The sequence below is a fragment of the Leuciscus leuciscus genome, assembly GCF_965113295.1.
Source record: "Leuciscus leuciscus genome assembly, chromosome: 15".
NCBI classification, from domain to species: Eukaryota; Metazoa; Chordata; class Actinopteri; order Cypriniformes; family Leuciscidae; genus Leuciscus; species Leuciscus leuciscus.
The window spans coordinates 30010375-30038168 of NC_138739.1; the positions used below are offsets into that span (position 1 = coordinate 30010375).

General features: G+C 38.1%; 1 protein-coding gene and 1 long non-coding RNA gene across 3 annotated transcripts in view; one reads left to right on the top strand and one right to left on the bottom strand.

Moving 5' to 3' along the window:
* LOC309476597 overlaps positions 1 to 27794 on the bottom strand; it is a 154035-nt gene that overhangs the window by 34020 nt on the left and 92221 nt on the right. The window lies entirely within an intron of this gene.
* On the top strand, positions 91 to 27769 carry shdb (Src homology 2 domain containing transforming protein D, b). 2 transcript variants are annotated; one of them, XM_082137769.1, is made up of 9 exons: positions 91 to 306; positions 942 to 1073; positions 1199 to 1543; positions 6292 to 6442; positions 11996 to 12208; positions 20438 to 20515; positions 22222 to 22387; positions 24199 to 24318; positions 26808 to 27769. In XM_082137769.1, the coding sequence occupies exons 3-9, from the start codon at positions 1205 to 1207 to the stop codon at positions 26992 to 26994; spliced, it is 1254 nt and encodes a 417-aa protein (XP_081993895.1). In that variant the 5' UTR covers positions 91 to 306; positions 942 to 1073; positions 1199 to 1204; the 3' UTR covers positions 26995 to 27769. The 2 variants fall into 2 exon arrangements, with proteins under 2 accessions (XP_081993895.1, XP_081993896.1); XM_082137770.1 differs by lacking the exon at positions 20438 to 20515 and having other exon boundaries at positions 942 to 1543.

Sequence of the window (27794 nt, forward strand, 5' to 3'; positions counted from 1 at the left end):
CAGCTTCTAATAATAATAATCGGCTAAAGGGAAAATTCAGCACCTCTGGATGTGAGGACCTCCCCTTTAAACGCCACAGCTCTCTCGCTCAGTTGCTCTCCCTCTCTCACTCACTTACAACCAGACGCGTTCAGACGAGCTTTACAGTTCTTCTCATATATTCTCCTTATATATTCTCCAGGAGCGAGCACGTTCTTCATCACATTATTGCCGCGTGTGTTGTTGTCCTCGTGCAACATTGTAACATTCGGAACGCGGGAACCGCGTCTGGAGTTCCACGATAATTTAACACTGCTATCAAAAAACGTGAGTATCACAACTTGGTCTCTTCAGCGCCGTTTAATTTGATCTAAAATCATATACAGTGATATATCGGACTAAGTGTTCACCACGTCAGCTGTAAAATGTTTAACGTTGAATAAAAGTGCGACTGTTCATCGCAGACGCGCGTTCACGTTTAGTTTACAAGAGTTCTCAGCTGTTATCATAGAGAGTTGCTCAATTACGTTTTTTACTCGAAAGTGAATGTCAGTGTTGGGGTTTTGTGAAATAATTTCTTCTGGTGGTTGAACTGAGATGGTTTATTGTGCGCATCACAAGCACGTGCGAAACCAGTTTGTTTGCTTTTGTTCTTAAACAGCTTGTTGCAGCTGCTCTTCGCCCATGCAGTTTTATTATCTACCAAAGTATAACCCTCTATCTATCTATCTATCTATCTATCTATCTATCTATCTATCTATCTATCTATCTATCTATCTATCTATCTATCTAATTCTGACAGGTCTGTAGTAGTAGGACATATTATTGATCAGAAGATACATATATGTATCATGAAAAAAATACTTTATATGGATATTTTGAGTTGCATTTATTCTTTTTTTGTGTGTGTTTCTTTTGCATGCATTTATCTCATTCCTGAATGTGTATTTCTGCTGTTCCAGAGGTGTTGAGAACCTCAAGATCATTGCCGTCCATGGACCACCTGTAATTCCATGTCGGTATTCCCAAGGATTGACCTTGGATCACAGCCATGCCTTTGAACTGAAACATGAATTCAGTGTATTCTCCCAAAGGTATTCATCTTAATTTCAGGATACACATCTAATTTTCTCCATAATCTAGTTCCTTGACTTCAGATTATAGGTCATCATTGGACACTTACTCTTTGTGTCCTTCACTGTTGGACATTCATTAACAGATTAGAATGGCAAAGTGGTTAAAGGACTATTTAAGTTTTGGGAGCAAACGTGTTCCCCCGCAACCGCCGAAACCAGACTACACAGAGAGTGAGATATTGAAGGCGTATCGTGCACAGAAGAACCTAGACTTTGAAGACCCTTATGAAGACTTCGAGAACAGGGCTAGAAATGACAATGGGTCAACTGAAGTGCCCCACATGAGCTTCGGATCCCCTTTGAAATCCTCAAGTCTGGATATCAAGGTCGTTTCGCCGAAACATCGCCTCATAAAGGTGGACTCACAAGACCTGGGACGGAGCAAGATTCTCCTGAGCTCCGTGTCTTTAGAGGAAGCAACAGATCCGGTGAGTAATTTAAATATAAATATTAGTAATCAGTAAATTTTTGTCTGTTTTGAGATTATCTGCATTGGACGATTAACAGAAGTCTGAACATCTCAATGTAAATTTCCTGTTTTCAAATATTTTGGAGAACGTTTTTGCCATGAATAATGTGTAGAATGTTAAGTTAAAGTTGAAGTTTATAATATTTATTTTGTAGTTTAAACACAACCAACCAGCCCAACACAAAAACATTGGCTTAACCAATGGTGTGTGTCTGGAGGCGGGGCTATCTGTTTGACCATCCAATGGGATATGGGGTTTGTTTAAGCAACTTTGAACACAATCATAATTTTTGCTGGTAAATTTCACAAATAATTACAAACAAATTGCAAGTGACACATTGAATTGAATGTGAAATTTCGAAGTAGAAACACTGAAATTGTGTTTTCATATAAAACGTCCTCCATTAATTAGTTTTATTTACAACTAAAAATACATTTTTACAGTGTATGTGAAAATGTTTTTAACTTGTGTATAAAAATTATTTATACTTAAACTCAATATACACAATTTATCGTGTCTCGTGAAAGTTAAGTAGTCGAAGATCTAAGGGGTTTTAAGGATACCTGAAGCCATCAGGTCATGAAATGCATAAAACAAACTGTCAAACAAGTGATTTGCGGTGTGAAACAATCTTTCATGTAAACCCCCTTTTAACCCTGCATTAGATTTAGTGTCTCGGAGCACCGTAGGTGTCAAAACCCCTTGATCCACCAAAGCTGAAGCTCCTGAATAATACATAGTTTAGTTAGGCTGGTAGGGATGGGGCAATCCCATAGAGAATACACATAAGAGCCAGAAAGGTTCCTGTGATCAGACATTGAGTAGAGACCCAATACTGGCAGACAGTTGAGGTATATGCACACACGCACAGACACACACGGACAGACAGCAGCCTTCAGTGGAGTTTCATTGATTGTAATCAGTACCAGTGATGAGCGAGCTGATTGGTTGGTCTTGAGGAACGATCCTGCCAATGCCGCGCCATCGATTTGAATCCCAATTTAATGGTGACCCTCTAAGTGCATTGTCTTGCAAGCATCGTTTCGCATCATTCCCTGTTAACCTTCATTAATTTCCACCGTAATCCTAATTAAGTTTTTATAGCGTTCCTAATGAACATTTCAGATTTACTGTCCTCCTATTCTTGTTAAAGATCAACTAGACAATGGCCGATTTGCCTGGAGGGAAATCGGGGGATTGTTGCACGCCATAGTTTGCAGCCTGAATGGTGCCGCATGGAGCCGTTGGCTAAAGTCCTTGTTTGAGAGACCATATGGCCATCTTTGTAATTGACCCAGTGCCAACTGACTGAGGGCTTCCTCCCAAGCCTGGTTTGGGAGACAAACGCACCTCATAACATGCTCATCAACACTTCCCCTCAGCCTCCTTCTGCTTCACGGGGGAAGGTAGCACATTTTTTGCGAGTCTGCTGGTTTTCTGCGTCTTCCGCGTTATGAGGTGTTGTTTCTAAATGTACATGTTTTGAAAGTATGTGGAGACACTAGGGCTGCTTTGTTTGTGGAAAAAAATCTAATTTTCTGATATATATTATTACTATTATATATATATATATATATATATATATATATATATATATATAATTATTATTATTGTTATATATATTTTTTTAAATAAACGTTACAGGTTTATTGTGCTTGTTTTGTAGAGCTGAACAATCTGACCTAAATATTTGTGATTTATATATCAATATGACTCCTTAAAGGGACCTTTAAAAGTGCAGTAAGCGATTTCTGAGAAACACTGTTGATATTTGAAATCAGCCCAAACACAAACACCCCTCGCTTCATTGCTCCGCCCCTAAAATGCAGGCAATGCAAGAGTGGATGTTTCTGTATCATAGCTGAAGCGAAGCAAAATAATGCTTTGTGAAAAATAAAACTAATATGAAGAATGACAAGGAAAACAATACAATTAACATACATTTAGATTGTAAATGTTGTAAAATACACAAGATTGTATGCAAACAAGATTTTATTGTTATTCGCCAGCAGCTTGCAGGGCTCGAATTTCGGCGCGGGGTATTGCGCATAATTTTAATCATTCCCGCAGGTCTCCCATTTATAATGCGGGAAATTCCCGCAAACATTGATTCACTTTAGCATGTAGGTTGTATTAAATTGTGTTGTGTAAATTCTTAAGAACAAAATTACCCCATTGTAAAAATGCAATGAGTGAGCATACATTTAGGCGAGATAAATGTCATAAAAAAAAAAAAAGTCTAAACTCCCCCCTCAAATAAAAAATCCCCCCACATAAGAATCACTTAAGGGGGGATTTCCCCCCCATTTTCCAAAATGAAATTCAGGCCCTGAGCTTCAGACAAACAATGACACTCACAACAGTTCTGTTACTATAGCTAACATCACAACAGCATGTCTTGCTTCTGTGAAACATAGCAAAACTATTGTTACTCGCGTATGGAGCAGAAACATTGCAACCTCAGCATCCGTTTTCAGGCCTTCCCACTTGGGTCTCTCCAGCGCTGGAAAGCTTTTCTAAAATTAACGCGGGTCCTAAAGCTTTTTCCAAGGATATTCCTCTGACCTTTTCTCTTTTGCTTGAAACTCCTCACTACTCTCTGGGAGTTTTCCAAACTCCCTGAAAATCGAAAAAACTCCCCCTCCTGAAAAAGAGCAATCTGGATAAGACCATATTAAGCAACTATAGACCGATCTCAAATCTTCCTTTCATAGGCAAGATCATTGAAAAAGTTGTCTTCAATCAGCTGAACAAATTCTTAAGCTCGAATGGATACTTTGACAATTTTCAGTCTGGTTTCTGACCGCACCACAGCACAGAGACGACGCTCATAAAGATAATAAACGATATTCGCTTAAATACTGATTCAGGCAAATTATCAGTGCTGGTACTACTCGACCTCAGTGCTGCATTTGACACTGTCGATCATAACATACTTCTTGACAGGCTGGAAAACTGGGTCGGGCTTTCTGGGATAGTCCTAAAATGGTTCAGGTCATACTTAGATGGGAGAGGTTATTATGTGAGTATAGGAGACCATAAGTCTGAATGGACATCCAAGACATGTGGAGTCCCTCAAGGCTCAATTCTTGCGCCACTCCTGTTCAACCTGTATATGCTCCCACTGAGCCAAATAATGAGAAAGAACCAAATTGCTTACCACAGCTTACCACAGCTATGCAGACGACACAAAGCTTTACTTAGCCCTATCGCCTAACGAATAAGAATAAGATGCTTTGTTTCCAGTCAAGACTTAGAGAAACTTGTGCATGCTTTCATCACCAGCAGGGTGGATTATTGTAATGGACTCCTCACTGGCCTTCCCAAAAAGACCATACGACAGTTGCAGCTGTTGCAGGATTCTGAGCAGAACCAGAAAATATGAACATATCACACCAGTCCTCAGGTCTTTACACTGGCTCCCAGTTAGATTTAGGATTGATTTTAAAGTATTATTACTGGTATATAAATCACTCAATGGCCTAGGACCTCAATACATTGCAGATATGCTCACTGAATATAAACCCAACAGATCACTCAGATCATTAGGATCACATCAGCTAGAAATACCAAGGGTTCACTCTAAGCATGGCGAGTCCGCTTTTAGCTATTATGCCAGCCGCAACTGGAACCAGCTTCCAGAAGAGATCAGATGTGCTCCTACAGTAGTCACATTCAAATCCAGACTCAAAACACATCTGTTTATCTGTGCATTTACTGAATGAGTACTGTGCGTCCAACTGATTACACTGTTTTAATTATTCTTATTTATTTTGATTATTTTAATTTCTTCTCTGTAAAGCACTTTGAATTACCATTGTTTATGAAATGTGCTATATAAATAAACTTGCCTTGCCTTTTGTAATGTCTCTCAGCCATCTCTCTCTACAGTCTTTCTTCAAATCTTTCTGTCTCATCCCCCATCATGAGTGGACACGCCCCCTACTGTTGATTTTACTCTCTCCTCCCTTATCATGAGCGGACACGCCCCCTACTGCTGATTGGCTACAAGTTTGTTGTGCTGCACAGTCCGATCCACTCTCAACAGTTTTTCCACTCTAAATCGCTTACTTGCCTTTTAAAGCTTCTCTTTTGATGACGACAGGCAGTTTATAAGCATTTCTAATTACAAGTGTGGGAAGATGGTTGGGACATTTGAAGTTTTCTACAAACTCTGTGTGTAAATAAACGTGTTGCTTCACTTCACTTGAAACGTACAGCGCATATATTTATTTAATTAAATAGCAATTTTTTTACATTTTGATAATCGCACTAAGCCTTATCATGGTTTCTGTTTTATTTTTCGAAGCTGCAAATTTGCATCATTCAGAAATTGTCACATGACCAAATATGTTTATATAAAAACAATTAGCCAGTATTTAGCGACTTTCGTCGGCTGCTTATAATAGTCGGTTGAGACAAACTGATTTACGTGGCGCTGTTCGTATTGTTGAGTCACAAAACTTTAGGGAAATTTTTTGGTGCTAACAAATAGTAGTGTAAAAAAATTAGAAAACGAGATGCAATCTATTTGACTGTAAATGACTGTTTTTGTTTTTTTGTGGGCTGCAGAATTATGTAAAAAATAATTATCTTCATTCATCCCTCAGCAAACTAAGATAATCTACAATTTCTTTGCACCGAATTAAAGGGATTTCTTGTGTTCCCTCTCCTGGGTGATCATCACATGACTCTTCTGGTTTCAGGTGGTTCCATCAGCTCCAGTTATGGGCGATACCGACTACTCCGACCCATTCGATGTTCGCTTGGACCCGCGTCCCGAAACAGCCCAGGGCCCAATCACTCCTGAGAACAACGGCTACATGGAGCCCTACGAGGCTCAGAAAGTGATAACCGGTCAGTCAAACTTCTTCTCGTTTCTATTTTGGTGTCTGTGTTCTCATGCCCCAGGGGAGTCTGGTTTGCCCTTTGAGTCGTATGGAGAGAATGAAGTATGAGTGTTATAAGTGTGTCTTTCTCAGCGAGTCTCTCGGTCGCTGTCAGTTATCCAGGGCGTCAGACGGTGACTCACTGCTGATTCCCTCGTGGAGTCTCACGGATTACAGTTCTGTGTTTATGTAATCTGTTTCATTGTTTTATTCCTTCCAAATTGTTGTTTGCCCCCTGCACTTGCTGTTTGGAGAGATATAAGTTGGACAACATTTTAAGACAAGTTTCCAATGTGAAGAAATGTAGCCACTAACATTTTTGCTGATTTCTAAGACACCTGGCCAAGTCTTAAGGCAGCATTTTATATATTGTTTGCAGTTGAAGCAGTCCCACAATGCAGTGGTAGTAGTGGCAGAGCCCAGAGAAATGATGATTATAACAAACTTGTGTAGAGTTATTTAGTCATGATGTCAATTTGACATGGCTAATTCGACATGGGTTCCCTTGGGAATTTCCTTTGGGTTTTTATAATAGTATTTTTTTTATTTGGGAAAACGAGGTTAGCATTAGTTGAATAAACTTTCACATTTTGTTTGGTTCCTTAACATAAATGACAAACAATCATACCTTTTTAAAGGTTACATTTAATTGCGACGCTCATTTCCTCTATTTTTCCATTACTTTGCCATCATCTAATGCTCATTTAATTGTTAATCTATAATTTAGTAACACTGTTAAATGTAATCTTTATCAAATCACAAAATGAATATCCTTTTTTCATACTGTACATTGTAATATTGTGATGTCGAAATTCAGTTTAAAATGACTGATTTTAGTTTTTAGTGTTTTATTTTAGCGTTTTAGTTGGTTTATTTAGTCTAAATTGGTTTAGCAGTTATCAGTTTAGAAGTATCAGACAATTTTAATTCCAGTGCCTCTGAAATTACAACCGTTTAGCAAGTTATTTTTGGCTAAAAATGGAAGCATAATATTCCTCACAAATGTAAATACGTCACATTTTGGCATTTTGTAGTTGCAGTCAATTTCAAATAGGCTTCTAATCGCCATTTCAAAATGTCAAATTAGAAAACGTACAGTATGGATGAAAATGCGAAGTTGTCCGATTCGTTAAGTATGTAAACTCTATCCTTAACATTATTAATTAGCAACTTAGCTACATGTTAAAGCAAAAGGTGGCTACAGAAATACACATTTGAGGTGTAACTTTGTGTAATTTATGTTGTCTAGCAAAACACGGCCTTATTTTACTCAAACTGTTATTCTGAACACTTATTACAAAATTTCCTCAGGTAACCCATGGCTCAAAACTGTAAATGCTAACTCTTCTTGGGATATTAACTAAAGACCTTTGTTTAATTCACAATGTAGTATTTAGAAGTATTAGTTAAATAGATAAATATATTAAAGCGGTCATTCCAGTTTTTCTCAATTACTTTGGCTTATATTTGGCTCAATTACACACATGTATATGTGTAATTTTCTTTTAATTTATCTAAAAGTGACCAAAATGCCATTTAACAGCTCACCATTGGTGTTGCCAAACTGCTCCGTCTCCAAAATGTTCGTACACATGGGTCAGAGTTTGCGTGCACGTGCGCAAATGTTTTTTTGTTTTTATAAATCACAGATTATGTGTCGGAAGTGGCGTACGCCTCTTTCAGGGCCTTTTTTTTTTTTTTACAAATTTATACAATATCTAAATACACATGGCTTGTTGATCAAAACTGATGAGTTGATTTTTAGTAAAATTGGTAAACTCTTCACAACTTCTAAACATTCTTTCGTTGTGTGAGCCTTCAAATGCAAAATGATCCATTCAGTGATCAAAATCTGTCGGACATGCATGTTATATTCCATAAATACCTATGACATGGAATGTTTGTAATCTGATAAATTGGCAAATGGCCTGCTGTTGTAATGAAATAGGAATCACAATCTTGCCAAACAAGTTTGAAAGTAGGGCTGGGTGGTATGACGATATTATTACCACGGTATAAATGTCTAGATATTTTGCTATATCGATTATATTGCGATATGGAAATATATATAGCACTATTGACACTTCAGTGTGATGAAATGCATGAATGCGAATATAAAGAGCGGGACATGCTTGATGTTAAATTCAGTTCTCGGTCACGTCTTGTTGCGCTTGAATGGTCGAATACACACACAATTATGTCAAAATGCCCATCGTGTGGAGTAATTATGTAAACGTCTCTAAGAGAATGCGCCATTAATGCAGCGACAAACGCCAAAAGCTCGGTCAGTTTGTGCTTTCACATTTTGAGGAATAATTGAGCGTGTTTACCTTCACACCTTTATCAGAGTGAAGTCATAAACGGCTTAAGCATAAACCGATCGACTCGGCTTTATTTTTGTCCCTTTTACCCTGATTTCTCCCGGCATGTAAACGTATTAACCTGCATTCTTTGGGCTTACTGAAGTGCGCAAAGGCTATGTGATATGCTATATGACAGGAAAGTGTCCTTACTGTGCATTTACTGTGCTGAAATGTTGAAATACTCTTCCGTTTTAAATGCTTTATTTAACATCACAACAGTCATAATAAATGAAATGCTGTGAGTCATATACACGAATTATTAGGCTATGTTTTTACCTCGCTACATTAAAAAAAATAATGGAAAAGCAATGCAGTGGAATGCAAAAATGCATTCCCTGGTTTTCACGGAAATTTTGGCGTATTTTCTCGTCATGAGACCCCAGCATCCACTTTAATTTCTCCTCAGATCGGTCTTGCCTTCAAGGCAGCCTCATTTAATTTTCAATCCATCTCTACAGGTTAATCTCTTCTCTCATTCTCCATCAGTTCTCAGGTATGGGGAATCTAGCTCACGCGTCACAAACACTTAACATCAACACACACTCCCATAGCTCCCTCACTCCCTCCACCTCAGGGTCGGTCCCCCAGGGCCTCTCTGTCGCTATGGAGACGGTTAAGGAGCCCAATAGAAGCAGGATGTGTGAAGGTTAAAGTTTGTCTTTCTCTTTTTACTCTGGTTTCTTCTCAATCCTGCTTTTTTCTTTCTCTCTCTAAAGCGCACATCCATGCCAGTGCTGCTTTTACAGGTAGTCCGTTCCATGTCTGGTGTGATTTCACGCTTGACATAATTGACAAAAATCAGCTATTATGAACAAGGGATGCACAATATATTGGTACCAAATTGATTATAGGCCGATATTAGAGATTCTTTAAATTTATGATGGATATTTAATTGTGCATGCCAGTAGCTACGTTTACATGGGCACCCTTTGTCGGAATTCATTCCGATTGATGAATCCGTTCTTAGTGTTTATATGAACGCTAAATAAAGTGATCGGGTTGATGTGCGCGTTTGTCACGACCAATCGGAATAGTTTTTAGACATGCGCACTGCATTGAATATACAGTTTCCAGCTGTTTTTGCATACTATTCTAATATTTATCTATTTCGGGTCCTAATTAGGAGACGACGAGCACATGAACCGTTGTGTTGTGCTGCTTATATATTTATCAAGCAGTAAAAACGCCCATTCCCGCATCTTTGGATGAGAGTCCGAAACAAGAACTGATGGGACGTTGTCCTGCTCCACTTCACAGACGATTAGTGGAAGGAAAATTTTAGATTGAAACTCGTGTCAGTTATGACGCTTCGTTCAACAACTACAACAGCTCGCACCGTGTGTCATACGTCATTATGCCATCTCTACGTCATCGCACATGCGCAGTACTTTTTCGGTTTTCAATCCGATCAGTTGTTTACACTTAGAAAAGGTTTAAACCACCTCTTACAATCCGAGTGAAATTTTAATCGGATTTGACCAATTCATTCTGAATGACATGGTTACATGTGATCATTTTTTTTATTACGACTGTACTAGTCGTTCGATTACAATCGGAATAATAGGGTCCGTGTAAGTTGTTATCATTACCTAAAACTATTAAACATTGTTTTAGTGATTTGAAAAAAACTAAAATATAATATTAGATGAAAAACTTGCCTTGCCAACTAACTGAAATAAAATAACTTTAAGTTTAAATAACTAAAACTGAACTAAAAAAAATCAGAATAAAATTACTAAAGCATAATATAAAAATAAAATCTCATTGAAAATATTAAGTACTATAATAAAGTTTAAATAATACTACATTTAGATTACATTTGCTGTCATCTAATACTAAGTTTTAATATGTAAAAAATATTAACAATGTTAAATGTAATCTTTAGCAAATCTCAAAATGAATATCTATTTTTTTCATGCTGTACATTATGTTGTGATGCTAAACAGTGTTATATTAGTACCATTAATATAATAGTTTTTATATTGTTAATTAATATTGCTAATATTTTTATCTCGTTTTTTGTTTTAATTCTACTTTAAAGTTCTAGTAATTTTTTGTCTTTTTTTTTGTTTTTAATAGTTTTAAGTTTAAATGAGAAATATTCAAAAATTAGAAATGTTGCCTCGCCGACTAAAAACGTTTTTGTTTTTTTAAATATATTTTATTTTATTAGAAGTAATAGATGTTTTTTTTATGGTTTTAGTTAACATTAATAACCCTGATCCCAAAATACAATTGTAGCATTTAAAATGTTTGATTTTAGTTTTTAGTGTTAAATTTTTTATTTATTCAGACAAAATAGTTTAGAATTTGTTGTTGTTATCAGTTTATCGGTATCGACCAGAATTTAAAACTGGTGCCTCCCTACTTCAAGTTCTTCTACTGATTTAAGACAACAGTTTAGCAAGCTAACATTAGCTAAAATTGGAGATCACAAAAAAAAAAAAACCTTAAGAGCATCACATGTTGGTGTAGCGTTTTGTAGCTGCAGTTCATGTCATATAGGCTTTTAACCGACTGTTATGTTTTGTTGAAAAGCCCTTGAAGGTTATTCAGACATCCTGTTGTTTGGTTCTTGCCGTTTGAGAGGTATGATAATGGAAATGAGAGAGAGACCCCAATCCTTGAAATTGGACTCGATCTACAAACGCACACACATGTACATCTCTTTCTCTCTTTGTTAAGCCCTCCCTTATGAAACCAGCAAGCTGTGCAAACACAATTTGTCTCTCCTTCAGATTCATACCCCGCCACTCTTCACCAGACATTTCCATAATTAATGTGGCCCAGGCGAGGGAGCCCAGCTGTGGAGCCAAGGCAACATATCGATTTATTGTTGTGTCTTGATTTAACAGTATGCCCTGTCTCGCACCATTTTAATGAACGTCACAACGAAAGTCAGTCTAGAAGATGCCTGCTCACAAAACCCAACTGTTAATCTCTCAATAGTCTTTGGACCATCAACACAAAGTCTGGTCCACTTTGCAGCTCATTCTGACCACGATCGCCCACTTGTACAGGAAGAGACCATCTAATGGACATGTGAAGTGGGGTTTTGTTTTAAGGGCTCAGAACTGACTTTTCATAAGTGGAAATTTGCAGAATGGAGCAAATTCAATGTGGATGAGAGGTTGTAATAGGTTTGTTTGGTGTTGCAGAGCTGCAGAGGAGAGCCGGTGGTGGAGCAGGAGTTTGGGGGAGAGGGGAGGTCCAACTCTACGACACCCCGTACGAGGAGCGCGTCCCAGGGCAGCCGGATCTGCCCGAGGAGGGCAGGGAGAGCAGGCTGCCGCAGGACGACGAGAGGCCCGCCGATGAATACGACCAACCGTGGGAGTGGAAGAAGGAACATATCTCTAAAGCTTTTGCAGGTACCTTAACTTGCTCGATTTTATGCGGCATCCGACTTTTGGGGGGGGGAATGTTGTCATCAAAATTCCTCATTAAAACGATTACGTATTGTGAGTTATGTTTTTATTTTTAATTAATTTACATTTAAAATTTTTTAATAATATATGCATATTAATACATTTAAAAATGTAAAAAAATAAATAAATAATAATTTTAAAAGTTAAGTAAAAGTGACATGTTTAAAGTGAATGTGAAAATTATTTTAATTCATCATTCAATTTGTTGCCACCTATTTATTAATCCTCAGTTGTATTCATTTGTTTCCTTTTTTTACATTTTTGAATGAATGAATTAAATTAATAAATAAACGAATAAAGTCCAGGGGATTTGTTTGTAACAGTTAGGTTTATTTTTTTACATTTATAATTTTTTATACTTTTTTTTATATTAATAAAGTATTTTTATTATTAAATATATGGCCAGCATGTCTCTAGCCCCTATTTAATTATTAATTGTATTAATTTTCGAATGAATAAAAGAATGAATAAATTAATAAAAATAACCATAGAAAATAAATATAATGTACTTGATTACATTTAAAATGAAGAAATAAGAAATGTTCATAAGTCAATTAGTAAAGAATTCATTAATTAATTCTGTGGGCGGCACATCTCCACAGTGGCATCCAATGGATTCATCCAACATAATTGTGAGATTTAGGTGAAGGATTCAGTGGGAAAGTATGTTTCATTGTTGCCTATGCCTAAAAGGGCGCAAAGGAAAATCAATTCGATCAAATCGTTGTTTATTGTATTACACTTGGAAACACGTCACGTTATGGAAGTCAAACGGGTTGCGCTGGCTGTTTCATGTTAATTCTGTTTCATGTTCTACCACCGATCGGAGGCCAGTTTTATAGATCTCTGGATAATGATTTAAAGTGTTTTGGGAACAGATGCCTAGAACAGCACTTAGGAACCACAGAAGAACCAATTCAGCCTGTAGGAATCATTTCTTTATGTTATTGCATTCATTTTTCATTTTGTTCATTGGTTTATTTTGGTTGAGGTCATTACCATTTTTGTTTTTTGGTGGCAGAGGGAAGCGAAAAGCGCTCCATATGGATGTTACTGGGTCTTGTGAATCTGGCCCCATGTGTGTGCGTGTTTTGCAGAACTCACGGGCAGTAGATCAAAGCGGTGCCGTGGGGCCAATCCTGTTTAATTGAGCTGTATCTCAGCGTCAGGGGTCAAGGTGACACTGGAATAAATCATCCCCCGCCTCGCTCGCCACACACACCTCCAAAACACATACACACTTTTCCCCATTAATTAGAGCCTTTCTCAGCATGTCTGAGCTTCAGTATAGCAGAAGCAGTGGTCAGCAGTGCAAAACATCCATACTGCAATGGGTTACTGCCGCAAAAGCACTCTGTATTTTTAGCTGAGAGAAAGAAAGCGAATGGAAGGGGTCTGCGGTAACTACTGATCTGACAGCCTGCTTTTGTAGCACAGAAATAAAAAAGGAAAGAAATTAATAAACTAAAAGAAAGCATATCTTGTGAGCCCCGCCTAATAAATCTGTGGATCTGGTGGAACCTGATTATTTAGGGCTTCCTTAACACCGACTAGTCAAAGTTATTAGTCATACTTGCATAGTCTGTGTTGTAGTGTGGGAAAAAACGGGCCCTAAAATTCTCTTTGTTTATTTTTCATTTAATTTGAGTTCTATAATTTTATCTTTATTATATTAAATCTCTTTAGTACTTTGATTTACCAATTAATTTAACCCTTTCGCACGTACGATCACACCGGTGTGATTAGAACGGTTAGTGCATCACGTGATCAACTGCTATATTCAAACTGTGCTTTCGTGCGTTGGCTGGCGCTGAGCCAGAGACAAGCGCGCTTAGCACGGTCATATATCACAACTTTTCAGTGTTTTCAACCACATAATGTTTATTTTAGATTTCAGACATTTAAATACACATAAGTACTAAAAAACCCATACATTTAGAGTTTGTAAAATACACACTGATGTCTATGGAAGAGGCAATAATAATCCTTTCCATTATAATTAGACACATTTTATTCATATCAGATACACATTGTGTAAGTGACTTTAAAGTTTACTCTATTCTTCTCCCAGTTCACTTTACTTTCATGTATTTCGGGAGAAGTGGATGAATTCACGTGTTGTAAATCCAACAGATCCGATTCTCTGAACTGCGGCACAAACTAGCATGCACATACAGCTCAACTAACGCGATCGTTATAACGGTGTAAAAACAACAAAACACTTCCACTTGCATATATTTGACAATCGGAATATCAGATATTTCATGCCATAGCTAACAAATTTGCTAATATTTTGAATAAAAAGGGGGAAATTACATAAAAGCAGATAATCGTTCATTCAGCGCTGTTGTTGTGTCACGTGACAAGCAATGACGCGTCACCATGGAAACCATAAAGTGACTCCATCCATCCATCCATCCGGATAATAAATTAAACCAATGTTTTGGAAATGGAGAGCTTAGTTAAGACCAACTAGTCAACTAATTGTCCGGTATGTGTACTTTTGGAAATTTCTAGTAGTGACACTGCTCCACCACAGAATAGTGATGCTGAAAGCACTTGTGTGTGTGTGTTTCTTCTTGCGAGTGAAGGGATTTGTGTGCAGAGACGAGGGTGATGTGAGGAGGGGGCTAGCCTTGCGAGTGGAGGGCCGCAATCAGTCACACACTGACACCTCCGCTCTCTTCAACCTCCCTCCCTCTCTCACCCTTTCAGCTCTGACAGGTTTGTCCTCCTGCAGTGCTGACACACTCGGGCTGATAAACCACCGCAGGGGTTCAGGGGCATCTCGATCCACCTCCTCCCCCATCTACCCCTCCAGCAGTGCTGATTATCACACTCGGGGGAGAGAGGGAGTGAAAAAGACAACTGGACTGAGAGCGGGATGAGCTGAGGGGGACAGAGAGACCGAAGGACACATTAAAGCATCTTTAGCACGTATACAGTCGATTTCAATTTTAGAACTGCCCTGTGATTGGACCGTTTCAAAACTCAGCCATTTAGATGCTTAGTTACTAAAGGTGAAGCATTCTTTTCATTACGTTTTATTTGCCAAAGTGTTATGGCCAAATTCTAAGGCAGCATCACATGTATTCTCATAAGAAAGGCATTCCCAGAATCCATCGCCCTGAGCTCAGTGGAAAATTCACAATTGTTTCCTCCTTCAACCCAGTTAAGCGGAAACCCGCCCCATACTGTTGCTTATTTAATTGGTAAACTTAATTATGCAGTCACTTATCAAGAAAGGTTCAGACAAAAACACGATGGCGAGTCGAGAGAAACGTTGAGTAAAAATATGCTAAAATGTATTGATCAAAGTTGATTTTATTTAATTAAACTACTATTTAATTAAAAACAGACTAGATAATTTTACCCAAAATAAGTGTTATTAAGCTTCTAAGAGTATTGCGTTATTAGCTTAGCAACATGCTCTATAATCTCTACTCCTAGTTCTAATCGCGCCGTTTTGCTTGTCAAGAGTCGTAAGGTAAGCCAGTCAGAATAGTGGTCATTAGCATATAGTCTTAGGGTACGTTTACATGACAACAATGTACTACAAACAGAAATGTTTTTCCTTTACGTTTTTCGCGTACAGACAACAACGTTGTCAAAACGTTTCCCGTTTACACAGAAAATGACTAAAAACGCTGTATTACTCATGCCAGGCCAGTAGTTGGCGATGTCACGTTGTAAAGAAACACTACGTGTCTAGCCTGAACACGTAATGTGCATGACGTCACTGTTTTCACAAATTCGTATTTTTGTAGTTTACACAGAGACGATAAAGCTATAGTTTTCAAAAACGTGCACTTTGAAACCCGCTTTCAGGCCATCAAAACGCCGTTGTCATGTAAATGAACGGCCAAGACGCATATAACGTTTTCGAACAGCCCCTTGAAAGCAAAGTAGAAAAATGTGTATCTATCATAAGTGGCCCTAAAGAAAAAAAAAAAAAAAATTCCCAGCTGTTTGAGATACATTGAGTGATTGCACTAAATGTGACTGCAATGTCACATAAAACATGTCCCAAACTCCTTTGCTTGTGTGTTGACATACCTTCACAACAGATGGCTTTGTTTTATTTGCATTTCAGCTTCGTTTTCCATCTCGGTTCGGTTGTTAAAAGTGTGACGATGACAGTAAAATCTTGGCCTCAGTCCAGTGAGTCTTAATTAGGCCATTGCAAAGCTGTCACTATCCACTCAATTACCACAATCACTTAAGCCACACGGCCGCCCGGCACGTCCCTCAAGCCTCTCTGCACTCATTACCACGCTAATCTACCACACAGATGCATTCAACAGCACGCCACCGACTGTAGATCACCCAGTCACACCAGTAGAGCATGTGAACGCTGGTTTAACTGTCTGGCATTTGGTCCATTTAAGGGTTTGTTGGCTTGTGTGTTCTTGAGTTTGTTTTGGGGGTTAAAGGAAACATGAGGAATTGTGCATGCAATCTTTAAATGTAACATAGACTTGTTTTCGAATGTGTCCCCTTTAAAACTTCTCCCACACTTCTTTTGGAAGGGCTTCGGCCCAAACCGAAGTGCAACTGGATCAGTTGTGTGGAGGATTTGGTCTGGCTGAAAGTCCTGACATGGTTTTTGTGTGTGAAATGGAGAGAGAAAGTGGTGGCTCGCTTGTCCCGGGTCTGTCAAGCCGCTGTAAGCAAGCCCGAGGGAAGCGAGAATGGCTCCTATATCAATTTATTTCTCTCTCTTTTTCTCTTTGTGACAGTAATGAAAAGGCATGTCCTGGTAACTCGCTCTCGCGCAAATACACTGAGGCAGGAGAGGGAGAAATGCATGTAGGGGAAGGGGGGGGTGTCATCTCACTTAGGAGGAAAAATGAAAGCGAGAGAGGAAAGAGGGCGGTAAGTGGTTTAAAGAAGATAAAAAGCTCAGACAGTGGAACTGAAACGGATGAATGTAATGAAAGGAGAGAAATGGGATTTTCTTAGCACTGTTTTCCGGTAATTACGTGAACAATAAGTGAGGTAAATAGCACATTAGCTTTATTTGTCATTGTGTCCATTATAACAGTCTCTTTGCGGTAAATAGAATAAACAATTTTTTTATCATATATCACTAGATCAGGGTGATAACAAAATATTTCTGATTATTGTGAGGATGTAAAATGTTAATTTAGGTTTTTTTAATGTTAATGGTAAATATTGCTGTATATTTTTATTTATTTTATATGTGTATAAATAAAAAATAAATTTTAAAAATGATTTTATATATATATATAAAATTAATTTTAAAAATTATTTTTTTCATATATATATATATATATATATATATATATATATAAATAAAATCATTTAAAAAAAGTCATACATATATAAAAACCATTAACAGTATAAAATATATATTAACACATATATACTTTATTTATTTATACACATACAAAATAAATAAATAAAATATATAGCAATATTTATCTACATATTGCACATTATATGCGTGTGTGGAATATGTAGGTAGATATTGATGTTAATGAAATAAACAAGTGAAAAAAAATATAATATATACTTCATTTACAGCTGTATATATATATATATATATATATATATATATATACACGCACGCACGCATAGATGCATACACATCAAATAAAAACAAAAATATGTATATATAAAATACTCTATATTATAATGTGCAGACATAATTTAAATGTTTTTGTGTATCCTTGGATGCCTTGATATATTTTTAACTAGATAGTTACTGTATTGAGATAAAAATGTATTGTAAAATGGCTGAAAAATGTTGAGATTTACTTAGCTGTATCCCCCAGCCTTAATTGTCACCATTAGCAGTAAAATCTGTGCATGTTAGGTGCCACAACATGTTAATTGAATCCAGATTCCCCCAAAAAATCCTCTAGATGAGTTTTAACAGCGCACATAAAATGCTACCAAAGCATAAAGCGCATTAAGAGTTTGTTTGCACCTTCAGTAATAACATCTGTTGTGTAAATTGAGACTTAATCACAGATTTCCAGTGATGTAATATCGTTTCTTTTTTATGAGATGCTCAAATGAGGCTTTCATTATCCCAGATGGGCTCTCACACTTAGAGTAATATGCCGTCTCGGCACATTTCTAGCCATCTAGCATTTCGCTAAAGCCTTGTGCTTTAGTAGTAATGATGTACGAATGGTGTGGCCATCTGTCCCAGCGTGATGTATTATAGCCCAGAGATGACCTTTGTGGCGAGTGGCTGGAGCTCTTCTGTGTGGGTTTTTTGCAGGACTGTGGCTAACAGGCACTGATGTGCTGCCCTTTGTCAGCCTGACTGGGTCTGACAGGCATGCTGGAACCGCAGGAGTGATGGGACAGTTAATGTGGAGCATTAGAGTCATACAGGGAAGGGCCAGAGAGGTCTCAAAACCAGAGTAGATGTTGGGCACCTGTAGGTCTATAGAGCTAGAGAATGAGGAGTCTGTCTGCATAGATTAGGTGTAAGCAGTGTATACATACAGTAGTCAACATTTGAAGTGAATCAAAACCTTTCATCAAAGTTATACATGAATTTGAACAATAACCGTTCTTGTCTTAGGACAACTTTGAACTTTTTTGATCCCCTTCAAATGTTGACACTGTGTGTGTATATATATATATATATCTATCGGCTGATACAGATAATTCTTTATATCTGAAAACTGATAACCGATATATTGGCCGATAAATCTAAATCCAAGTTTTATATCATTTTTGAAAGCCTGGTTACAAAAACAAAAATCTCACCATCAAAAGCCGTGTCCCAAGCACACATTAATAATGTTATTATTATAATTTTTTGTAGCCTATATGACAGACTTGCACTGCACATGTTGCACTTCATATTTTACGCAATTCAAAACCGTCATGGCGAACAGTGTGCATCTGAAGTGTCTCAGCTGAAGGAAATGATGCATTATTTATCGGCTTTAATATATCGGGCAAATTTTCTTATTGGGCCGAATCCGATAACGATCAAGTTAAAAATGAACGTATATCGAGATGGTGACGATATATCTTGCATCCATAATATTTATCAATACAAATGATGTATTGATATGTGTATATGTATGTGTATGTGTATGTATATATGTATGTTGTATGTATGTGTCATTTTACAAATATATAAAAGTATTTTTGTCATTTTAAAATGTATTAATGGCATATTCCTTGATTTTTATATTAATTATTTGTTTTATCAGGGTTTATATATATGAGATCATTATTCAGTATATATTACTATGCATATAGTTGGTTCATTAAGAATTACACTGGATTATTTGTGAAATCATCCGAATTATTGGTGGAATTAGGTGGATTATTTACAGGGTTAGGCGGGTTTGAAGGAGGATTAGCGGGTCCACACTTTTGATTCTGGTTCTCCAGATGGGACCATTGTACCGCACCAGGCATCAATAATGCACAGGGAACAGGGTGAAAGAGTCTGTGACATTCTGTCTTCAATAATTCACCAGTCAGCGGGGGACGTATGGGCCCGCCTGTTTCTTTTTCCAAACATCACCCCGTTGTGTTCTTTTCGAGAGGGCGCGATGAAGGGGGTGGAAGTGTCGGATGGTGGTCTGTTTATAAAGATGTCACACACCTCCCCTTTGGCCTATTCTTCATCTTGTAATCCTGTTTGAGAGTGTGATGCGCTTGTATGTGTTACAAGACGCCCCGTGTAAGTATGCGAGTTGCAATGGAGATGCTTAAAAATTGAATTTTTGGGCAAATATTTAGATTTTTTTTTTTTTTTACCTATTCAAAATAGCTAATTAATTAAAAAGATTAATTAAAAATAAGATGAGAATAAGATCTATGGACCAGACCTTTTACTGTTTATTCTCAATGGAACGTACCTCATCAAGTCAGAGTTCTTTTTGGAATTCAGCACACATTGTGAAAGTATGGGATTTCGCAAGCAGCCAATCTGACTGAAATGAGCATCTCTAGCTTAAATGTGTCGCAACGGCCCCTGTTTGAGTGTGTATATATGTGGTGTTAATGAGATTTATGGGCTTGAGATGGTAATTAGATGTTGAGTCAGCTCTCACATTGCATTTCTGCCTGATAAGCACTGACATCGGTGGATTGTGTCTCTTTTCTCTGTTTCTCACCATTCTCTCTCTGTCTTTCACTGTCTGCATTACTCACTCTGCGCCGACATAGATATGAAAGATCTGACCGAGCTGCCGTGGCCTCCTCCGGTTGGACAGCTGGAGGAGGAGCCCGTCTGTGGCGAGCAAGGTGAACTTTGACCCCTCCTCCTCACTGCTGCCCCTCCAGTGTCCTGCATCTGCCAAGCTCGCTGAATCGCTGTATTGCTAGGAAACTCCCGTTTGCTTCCCGTTTGATTTCAGTCACTCCCGCTCAGAGCTGCGCTCATCACGGTAGCATGTGATGAGTGCATGAGGTCTTCACTGGGGATGCACCGATACTATAATTCTACTGAGACCAGCGTTGTAATGTTAACTTAAACTATTAAAAAAAAAAAACGATTTAAATGAAAATTAGAAATATAGCCTTGGCAATTGACTGAAATAAGTGCAAGTAGATGTACTCAAAATATTGCAATTGAAATAAAAAAAATCTAAATGGAAATATATATAAAAAAAGATAAAAACGCTTAACAAAACATACAGCCGATACAGATAAGTCGATTATTGTTCAGCCAATAAATGGCCGATATTGCAATTCTAAACAATTATTTTAAATGCGACAAGTGAATTTAGACATCACAATGTTATAAAGTATTTTTATAATTTCGGTTGAATATGTAAATGAACAATGCTACTCATTCTCATGTTACTTGGACCGAGAAATTCACGTTTATTTGTTAAGAAAAGTCCGCCAGGATCACGCTTGATCCTTCATTGGAATCTGAAAGTAATTCAACTAAATGTTGACTCTTTGAATTCTTGCACCCAAGTTGACACCATTATGACAAAGTTTGCCAAGAAGTATTTCCTACTAAAGCAAGGTGGTATTTGACTCTGGTCAAGTGTATCCATAGCCGACTGGTCGGAGTGGCCTTGGATGGCAACATGCCTAGTGCATTATGGGTGTTGAAGTTTTTCTAACTATTTGGCAAAAGGGAAGACACCAGCCTTTTTTCTCTGTTTTCTCTAGTCAGGTAGCACCGATTTCAAATATATTTTTTTCACCTTTCTATTGTATAGGCTGGCAATTTTAATTGAAAACCCATTTTGCCAGCTGTGAAGTGAGCCTTAGATGACGGCAAAGATAATCTAAATGTGAAAATACGAGAAATGAGCGTGTCGAATTAAATGCCTACCTACTGATAAAACGAATATAAAAAATATCAGATGATTACCAATAAGGTACCGATCAATTGTGCATCCCTAGCGTTCACACTTGGTTTGATTGTTTGATCCAAACTTCAGTTCGATTAACCCCTTCTATGGATCAGCAGGTCTCTTTTCACATTGTATTGTTTGCGCTGAACCCTGGCACGTTTGCGTTATAAATGTGACACCTTAATTTCCAACAACCCTCCTGTTTTATTACTCCTCGTTGCCCTGGTTTAGACTCCTCCTGCTCTGCATATCCACCATTGTTTTGACCGTTTTAACCAGGTATAATGCGACAAGCTTATTTGTTTAATATCTGATATATGGAACAGGATTTACGACCAATCACATTTCACGATAGGTGGCGCAACTCAGCAACATGACAGTTGTCCGATTAAAGTCTTTTGCTGATCCTGTTGTATCCACACTACGCCACAAACCACATACATCATTTGAAGCATAAAACTAAGACTAACATAAAAGAGTTTTATCAATTGCCAGTTTGTTGCATCATTCCTGGTTAGGACTCGGTGGTAGAAAACCTACCGTGTTTTCATTTTTCAAACAACTTTAATCACTTTTGTACTTCTGTTTGATGTTGAATTGAGTCTTTTTGTCTCTCTCGCCGTGTCCTTCATACAGTGCAGTTTGAGGGTGCAGAGTGGGACCGTTCCTGTTCTCCCACAGAACGCCTGAGGTGTTCCAGGCCCCTACAGACCACAGGCAGCATGAAGCTACGCAAGCCCAGCGATCCTCATTCCACGATCGGGGAGAGAGTGGATCCCAACCTCCCCCTGGAGAAACAAGTGTACGTCCAACACGTCGCCACAAACCATTAGAGGTTTGAAGAAAAAAATTAGAGAGGAAAAGAGACAGCTAAGCTAAAAAAAATTCCGCAATTAGAATGCTATCCTGTAATGCATCTTGTGATTTGCTGACCCTCATATATCTTTCCAAACTTGTACGTACTTTCATTCTTCTGTGAAACATGAAAGAAGATATTTTGTTTTTGTCCGTGAGGTCCAGTGGGAGACATTCTCAAAATATTTTCTTTTCGGTTCCACAGATGAAATAATGTCATGCGAGTTTTGAATGCATTGAGGGTGAGTAAATGGTGACAGAATTTACAGTTTTGACATTTTCAAGATACTAGCATGATGGTCTCACAGTGTGACTCTCGGGCCTTTGGGAACGTCAACATAGTGTGTTATCATTTTATGACTGAGAATATGATTTATAACTGCAGTGTGCATGGGAGTATCCATTAGAAAGATCAGTCAAGTGCGTCCAAAATATTGCTATGAATTAGTCAGCTGCTCAGGATACAAAATCCCCCAGACACATCAACCTCAGTTAGACAGCAGCTGTGGTCTCACGGGGGACATGCCACAACTGTCACAAACACACACGCTCACTTCTCAAAATATTTACAGGTGTCATTTCCACACATTTGTATTGCACCAAAAGCAGTGGTAATTTAGTTTAGGTGGACCCTTAGAATTAAACAACCTCTTTGTGAATGTTAAAAGTCCGCAAAATCTGAAAGATCAAAGTGCACAATAAATATAAAGGTATTCTCTCCCAAACGAAAGAACCAATTCTGATCTGCCTGAAACAAGTCATCAATAATTCCAGTCTTATTTCCTGCTCAAACCTATGTAGGTTTGTAACAAATTTGCATAATGCGAGCCTATGCTTTTCACTGGCTGCTCACGAACAACATCTACTTTGACCCGCCCTCAAACACTGTAGTTGTAGCTGAGGCCTGGAAGAGTTTGGTTTGTGTTTTCGACATGTAGAGAAGACTGTTTTCAGCACTGCCAGTTCGAATTGAAATGTTGGATCACAATAATTAGGAACCGCAGTTTCCACAAATCCCTTCACTCTATTGGGATGTTCTCTTTTATTCTGGACGGCAAGGGTAGTGACTGTAACACAGAGCGTGTTTTGCACTATTAAACATGTATTTATACCGATTTAATCAGGCTTAGAAAATTCTTCAAAAAGAACACAAAGAATGGCCTTCTCAGCTGCCATAGTTGCAACTCTTGCATCATCAGAACAGGGTGTTCAACACACCACCGTTTCCGTTTAAAAAACGTTTTGCAACTTTTTGTTGGGGCTGAACGCAGCCCTGATTAGGCCATCTGACCAATCAGAAAAGAGTAGACCAATCACAACAGACTGGGTCATCTGACCAATCAGAGAAGAAGAGTAGACCAATCACTATAGACTGGGCCGTCTGACCAATCAGAGCCAAGAATATTAGACCAATCACTATAGACTGGGCCGTCTGACCAATCAGAGCCAAGAAGAGTAGACCAATCACAACAGACTGTGCCATCTGACCATTCAGAGCAGAGTAGCTGCAATCTATATTATGGGAAAATGTAAGTGTTTTTTGACCTTGGATGCATGTAAACCTTTTGTAGGAGACGTCCAAAACAAAATTAGGAGCCTTTAAAATTGCATAATACAGCCATTTTAAGACTTCTATATGGTAATATTTTTTGTTATGATTTGCTAACCTCTTTGCCTTTGAAATGAGAATCAAAACTGCTGGATAGCTTTTGATGTGTAAATATCATGTTTCTGACATCACATCATGTTGTCCTTCAGATGGTATCACGGCTCTCTGTCGCGCTCAGAGGCTGAGTCTCTACTGACCCTCTGTAAGGAGTGCAGTTATTTGGTGCGAAACAGCGAGACCAGTCGCTTGGACTACTCCCTTTCTCTGAGGTACTGTACAGCCTCCCTCCAACACAGCCACATTTTATTTCTCCATTCCCTCCATTACCGTTAAATGAAATGAGCAAATCTCATCCCCATTACCCCATTCCAGCTAATTGCCTTGTGTTTTGCTTCATTTGTGTCTAGTTGTCTGTATCTTAGTTGTTTTTGTTCTTCATTCTCACCTACAATTATTTTTTTCACTCATCAGAAGAGTTAATCTTTTCAAAGAAATTGCAATATATGAATGTAATAATAATTCACTTTAATATAATATAATATAATTATAATATAATAATCATTTTTTTTATTTGTGTATTTTATATATGCATACCTTACATTTATTTCCTTCATTTATATAATATATTATAATTTAATTTAAAACATGCTGTTTATTAAAAAGTCACATTTTAGATTCAAATTTGTGTTTTTAAGCATATTTTTGATTGCTTTAAACTGACTAGTAATACAGCATATTTTGTGATTTTATGTGATATTACTGTTAACCTTTGTTTGCCTACAATTATTAATAACCTTTTTTTAGCCAATCAGAAAACTGTGGAGACTTTGTCTGCTTTCATGTGACTTTTTGGACAGTGTTGGACAGTATTTCTTGAATTATCTATGCATCTGCTCTTTTATCTCACATTTAAAAACGTGTTTTTCTATTGTTTTATCATACTGTTATTTTTCTCATAATTGTATTCTGATTTAATTTTCTCCTTTTGCAAAACGGCCCCTGCCTCATTTGCACACTGATGTGCTTTTCGATTGGCTATCAGCTAGAGCGATAATGCTTATCTGGTCAAATCTCGCAGCTCTAATTACGGTGTTGATCCAGAGCCCCTGGTTCCCCTCCTCTTTCTTCTTTTCCTTTTATTCTCCCCGAGCTGTAATCAGGCAGGTGAACAGCTCTTCAGTTCACAAAAGCTGCTCCTGCCAGCATTAATGAATATGAATGACCCCGCAGAAAGCCGCAGACACAAGCGGGGAGGCCTTTCACACACCTGAACACACTCCGTAATCACACACGCCTTGTAATGCAAGTGCACAACTGCACACTTCATAAGTCATGGGCAAAAACACTCCAGAACACGTTCAACAACACGCTGAGACTTTGTTCACGTGAAATCTTATTTTTACAAACCGCATTCGTACGACAGCGTCTGACAACTGTGGGAATGGGTGAATGAACAGCGCTGTCTGATGTCATAATGCTGTACGCCAGCGGCCTTTGAGGTCTGATCCAAATCAAAGTGACAGCAGCTCAACACCAAGAGCTTTGAACGAGCCGCCATTGAGATTCACAGGCTTTTTCTCGAGCCCAGATCCTTCTATAAGTGACTCTGTTCGTCACGTACCTGGTAGATAATACCTTTTTGGAGACGACAAGCTCCTTGAACATGTTAAGTCTTGAATTTTAATGTGCTGCTTCAGCGCTAGCTTGATTTTTAAAAGGGTGAGAAAGATATTTTCAGCCTCCTTGTGTTTTTATTCACTCTTATTAAAGTGAATTGTATAGTACAGTATAATGACAGCCTCAAACAAACCAATCACTTCCTGTTTCTATACATAGAAATCCAGCAGTTTGGACTGTCTTAAAGGGGAGGTCTAGAATAATGTTAACATCAGGCCGTGCTGAAGTTATTATATTCTTAAGCCGGGTGCACACTGTGCGATTTATAATAGTCCTTTACGATTGCTGCTTGTCAGACTGTATGAAGATGATCATCTCTGTAAGCCATGTCACACTGTAAGATCTCAGTTGTCATTAATGTCAGACTGTACGACAGTCAAGAGTCAAGACACGTTAAAAACGGACGCATGCAAGTAAACTTGTCCGGAGTTTTACATCATCAATCAATGACACGTTCGGTGATGCGAGCTGCATTACACGTGGGATTTAAATGGTGGATACAAAGAAATCTCTAACGTTAATTTTGGTCATGGCTTGTCTTGATAAACAAAGACAATTTGACGGTCGTCGTAGGAGAAGTCACACTGCAGGACAGAGTCAAATCTTCTAACACTGGCAGAATTTCATCTGAGGTAAAATTGGATCGCAACAGTTATTAATCGGCTATCAGTGAACATGTCGAACTAACGATCAAAGACTTCAGATTTTAGCCTAGGATCAGAGGAATCTTTTAGGATTTGCAAAATTTGTCTCAGACGGCCAAAATCGCACTGTGTGCACCCGGGTTTATACATTACTCAGATTGTCCTATTTATTGTGGGTAGTCTTTTGTTCACCAGTGACCTATATACGAGATTCACAGGCCCACCTAGGGATCATGTTATATTAAAGCTGGCAAGTGATTGTAAAATGATTGGAATATATGGATTTTAACATATGACGCAAGCCTATGGCGCTATGGTTCAACGATGGTATAATGCGATGGTACAAGTGGTGTTTGTTTTGTTGAAAGCATTTTCAGGTTTATTTTGTTGCTCAACATGCCCAAAGAATAATAGTGGTTTTGTATGTTCTTTTTCAGGAGCTGCCAAGGTTTCATGCACATGAAGTTCAGCCAGTGCAAAGATGGCCGCTATATCCTGGGCCAGAACAGCCCTCCGTTTGACACCATCCCTGAAGTGATCCACTATTACACCACACATAAACTCCCCATCAAAGGAGCTGAACACTTGTCCCTGCTCTTCCCTGTGCTGGTTCAGACTCTCTGATTGGTCAGAGCACTGCAGTGAAAACAGACAGCAGAGGTATATGCCATTGGGAATGAACATTCAACAAATTCGGCACACCAACTTATGGCTTCCTCATGTCTTGATTGTACAAAGCATCTGGTTGAGGACACAAACATTTACATTAGATACTTCAAATCCATTTACAGTTAGATCTGTTCACATGCCATTTCACATACTTGTTAATAATTCTTTTCAATCTCACCAAATTAACCTTATGTGAACCGTACCGGACTGGTGGCAGCGAGACCTGTTGCTTGTCTTCAGTCGTCTGTCTGTGTTATTCTCCACTGGGATGGTGAATTTGCCACTGCTAATGTTTATTGATCGATTAGTAGCCTCTTAGGATGAGCGGACGAGCCTCCGCTCTTTTATAGCTGCTGTAAAAGACATTTCCACACGGCCGTTTATGACTATCGTCTCTTTGAAATTTGTAAAGCCTTTTGGTTCTAGTAAGACCCTTGAGACCACACACAAATGTTGTTTGGCTGTAGACCTTGGAAAACTTTCATTGTCTTTGTTTGACCTCAGCTTTGTCGGTGTGGCTGGTCGTAGATCAGTGAATGTTGGCAAATTTTAATGTTGAGGACAGTAGCTGAAACTGATTGATGTGATGTTTGAATCATGATCACTCACAGAGATGTTCCTGTAATTGGTATATTAGGTCACAGATACAGAAAAATGCTGAATTGTGTTTCTTTAACTCCTGTTTGTAAACTGATTTACATGTGTTATATAATAAACTTCCTAAAGAGAATGCTAGTAGTTAATAACTGATGCTT

Excerpts from the sequence above, each read along its gene's own strand:
- shdb (XM_082137769.1), top strand. The coding sequence starts at position 1,205 with ATGGCAAAGTGGTTAAAGGACTATTTAAGTTTTGGGAGCAAACGTGTT. Across the intron at positions 1,544-6,291 it reads TAGAGGAAGCAACAGATCCG|GTGGTTCCATCAGCTCCAGT; the intron begins GTGAGTAATTTA and ends TTCTGGTTTCAG. Across the intron at positions 20,516-22,221 it reads GCCCGTCTGTGGCGAGCAAG|TGCAGTTTGAGGGTGCAGAG; the intron begins GTGAACTTTGAC and ends TCCTTCATACAG.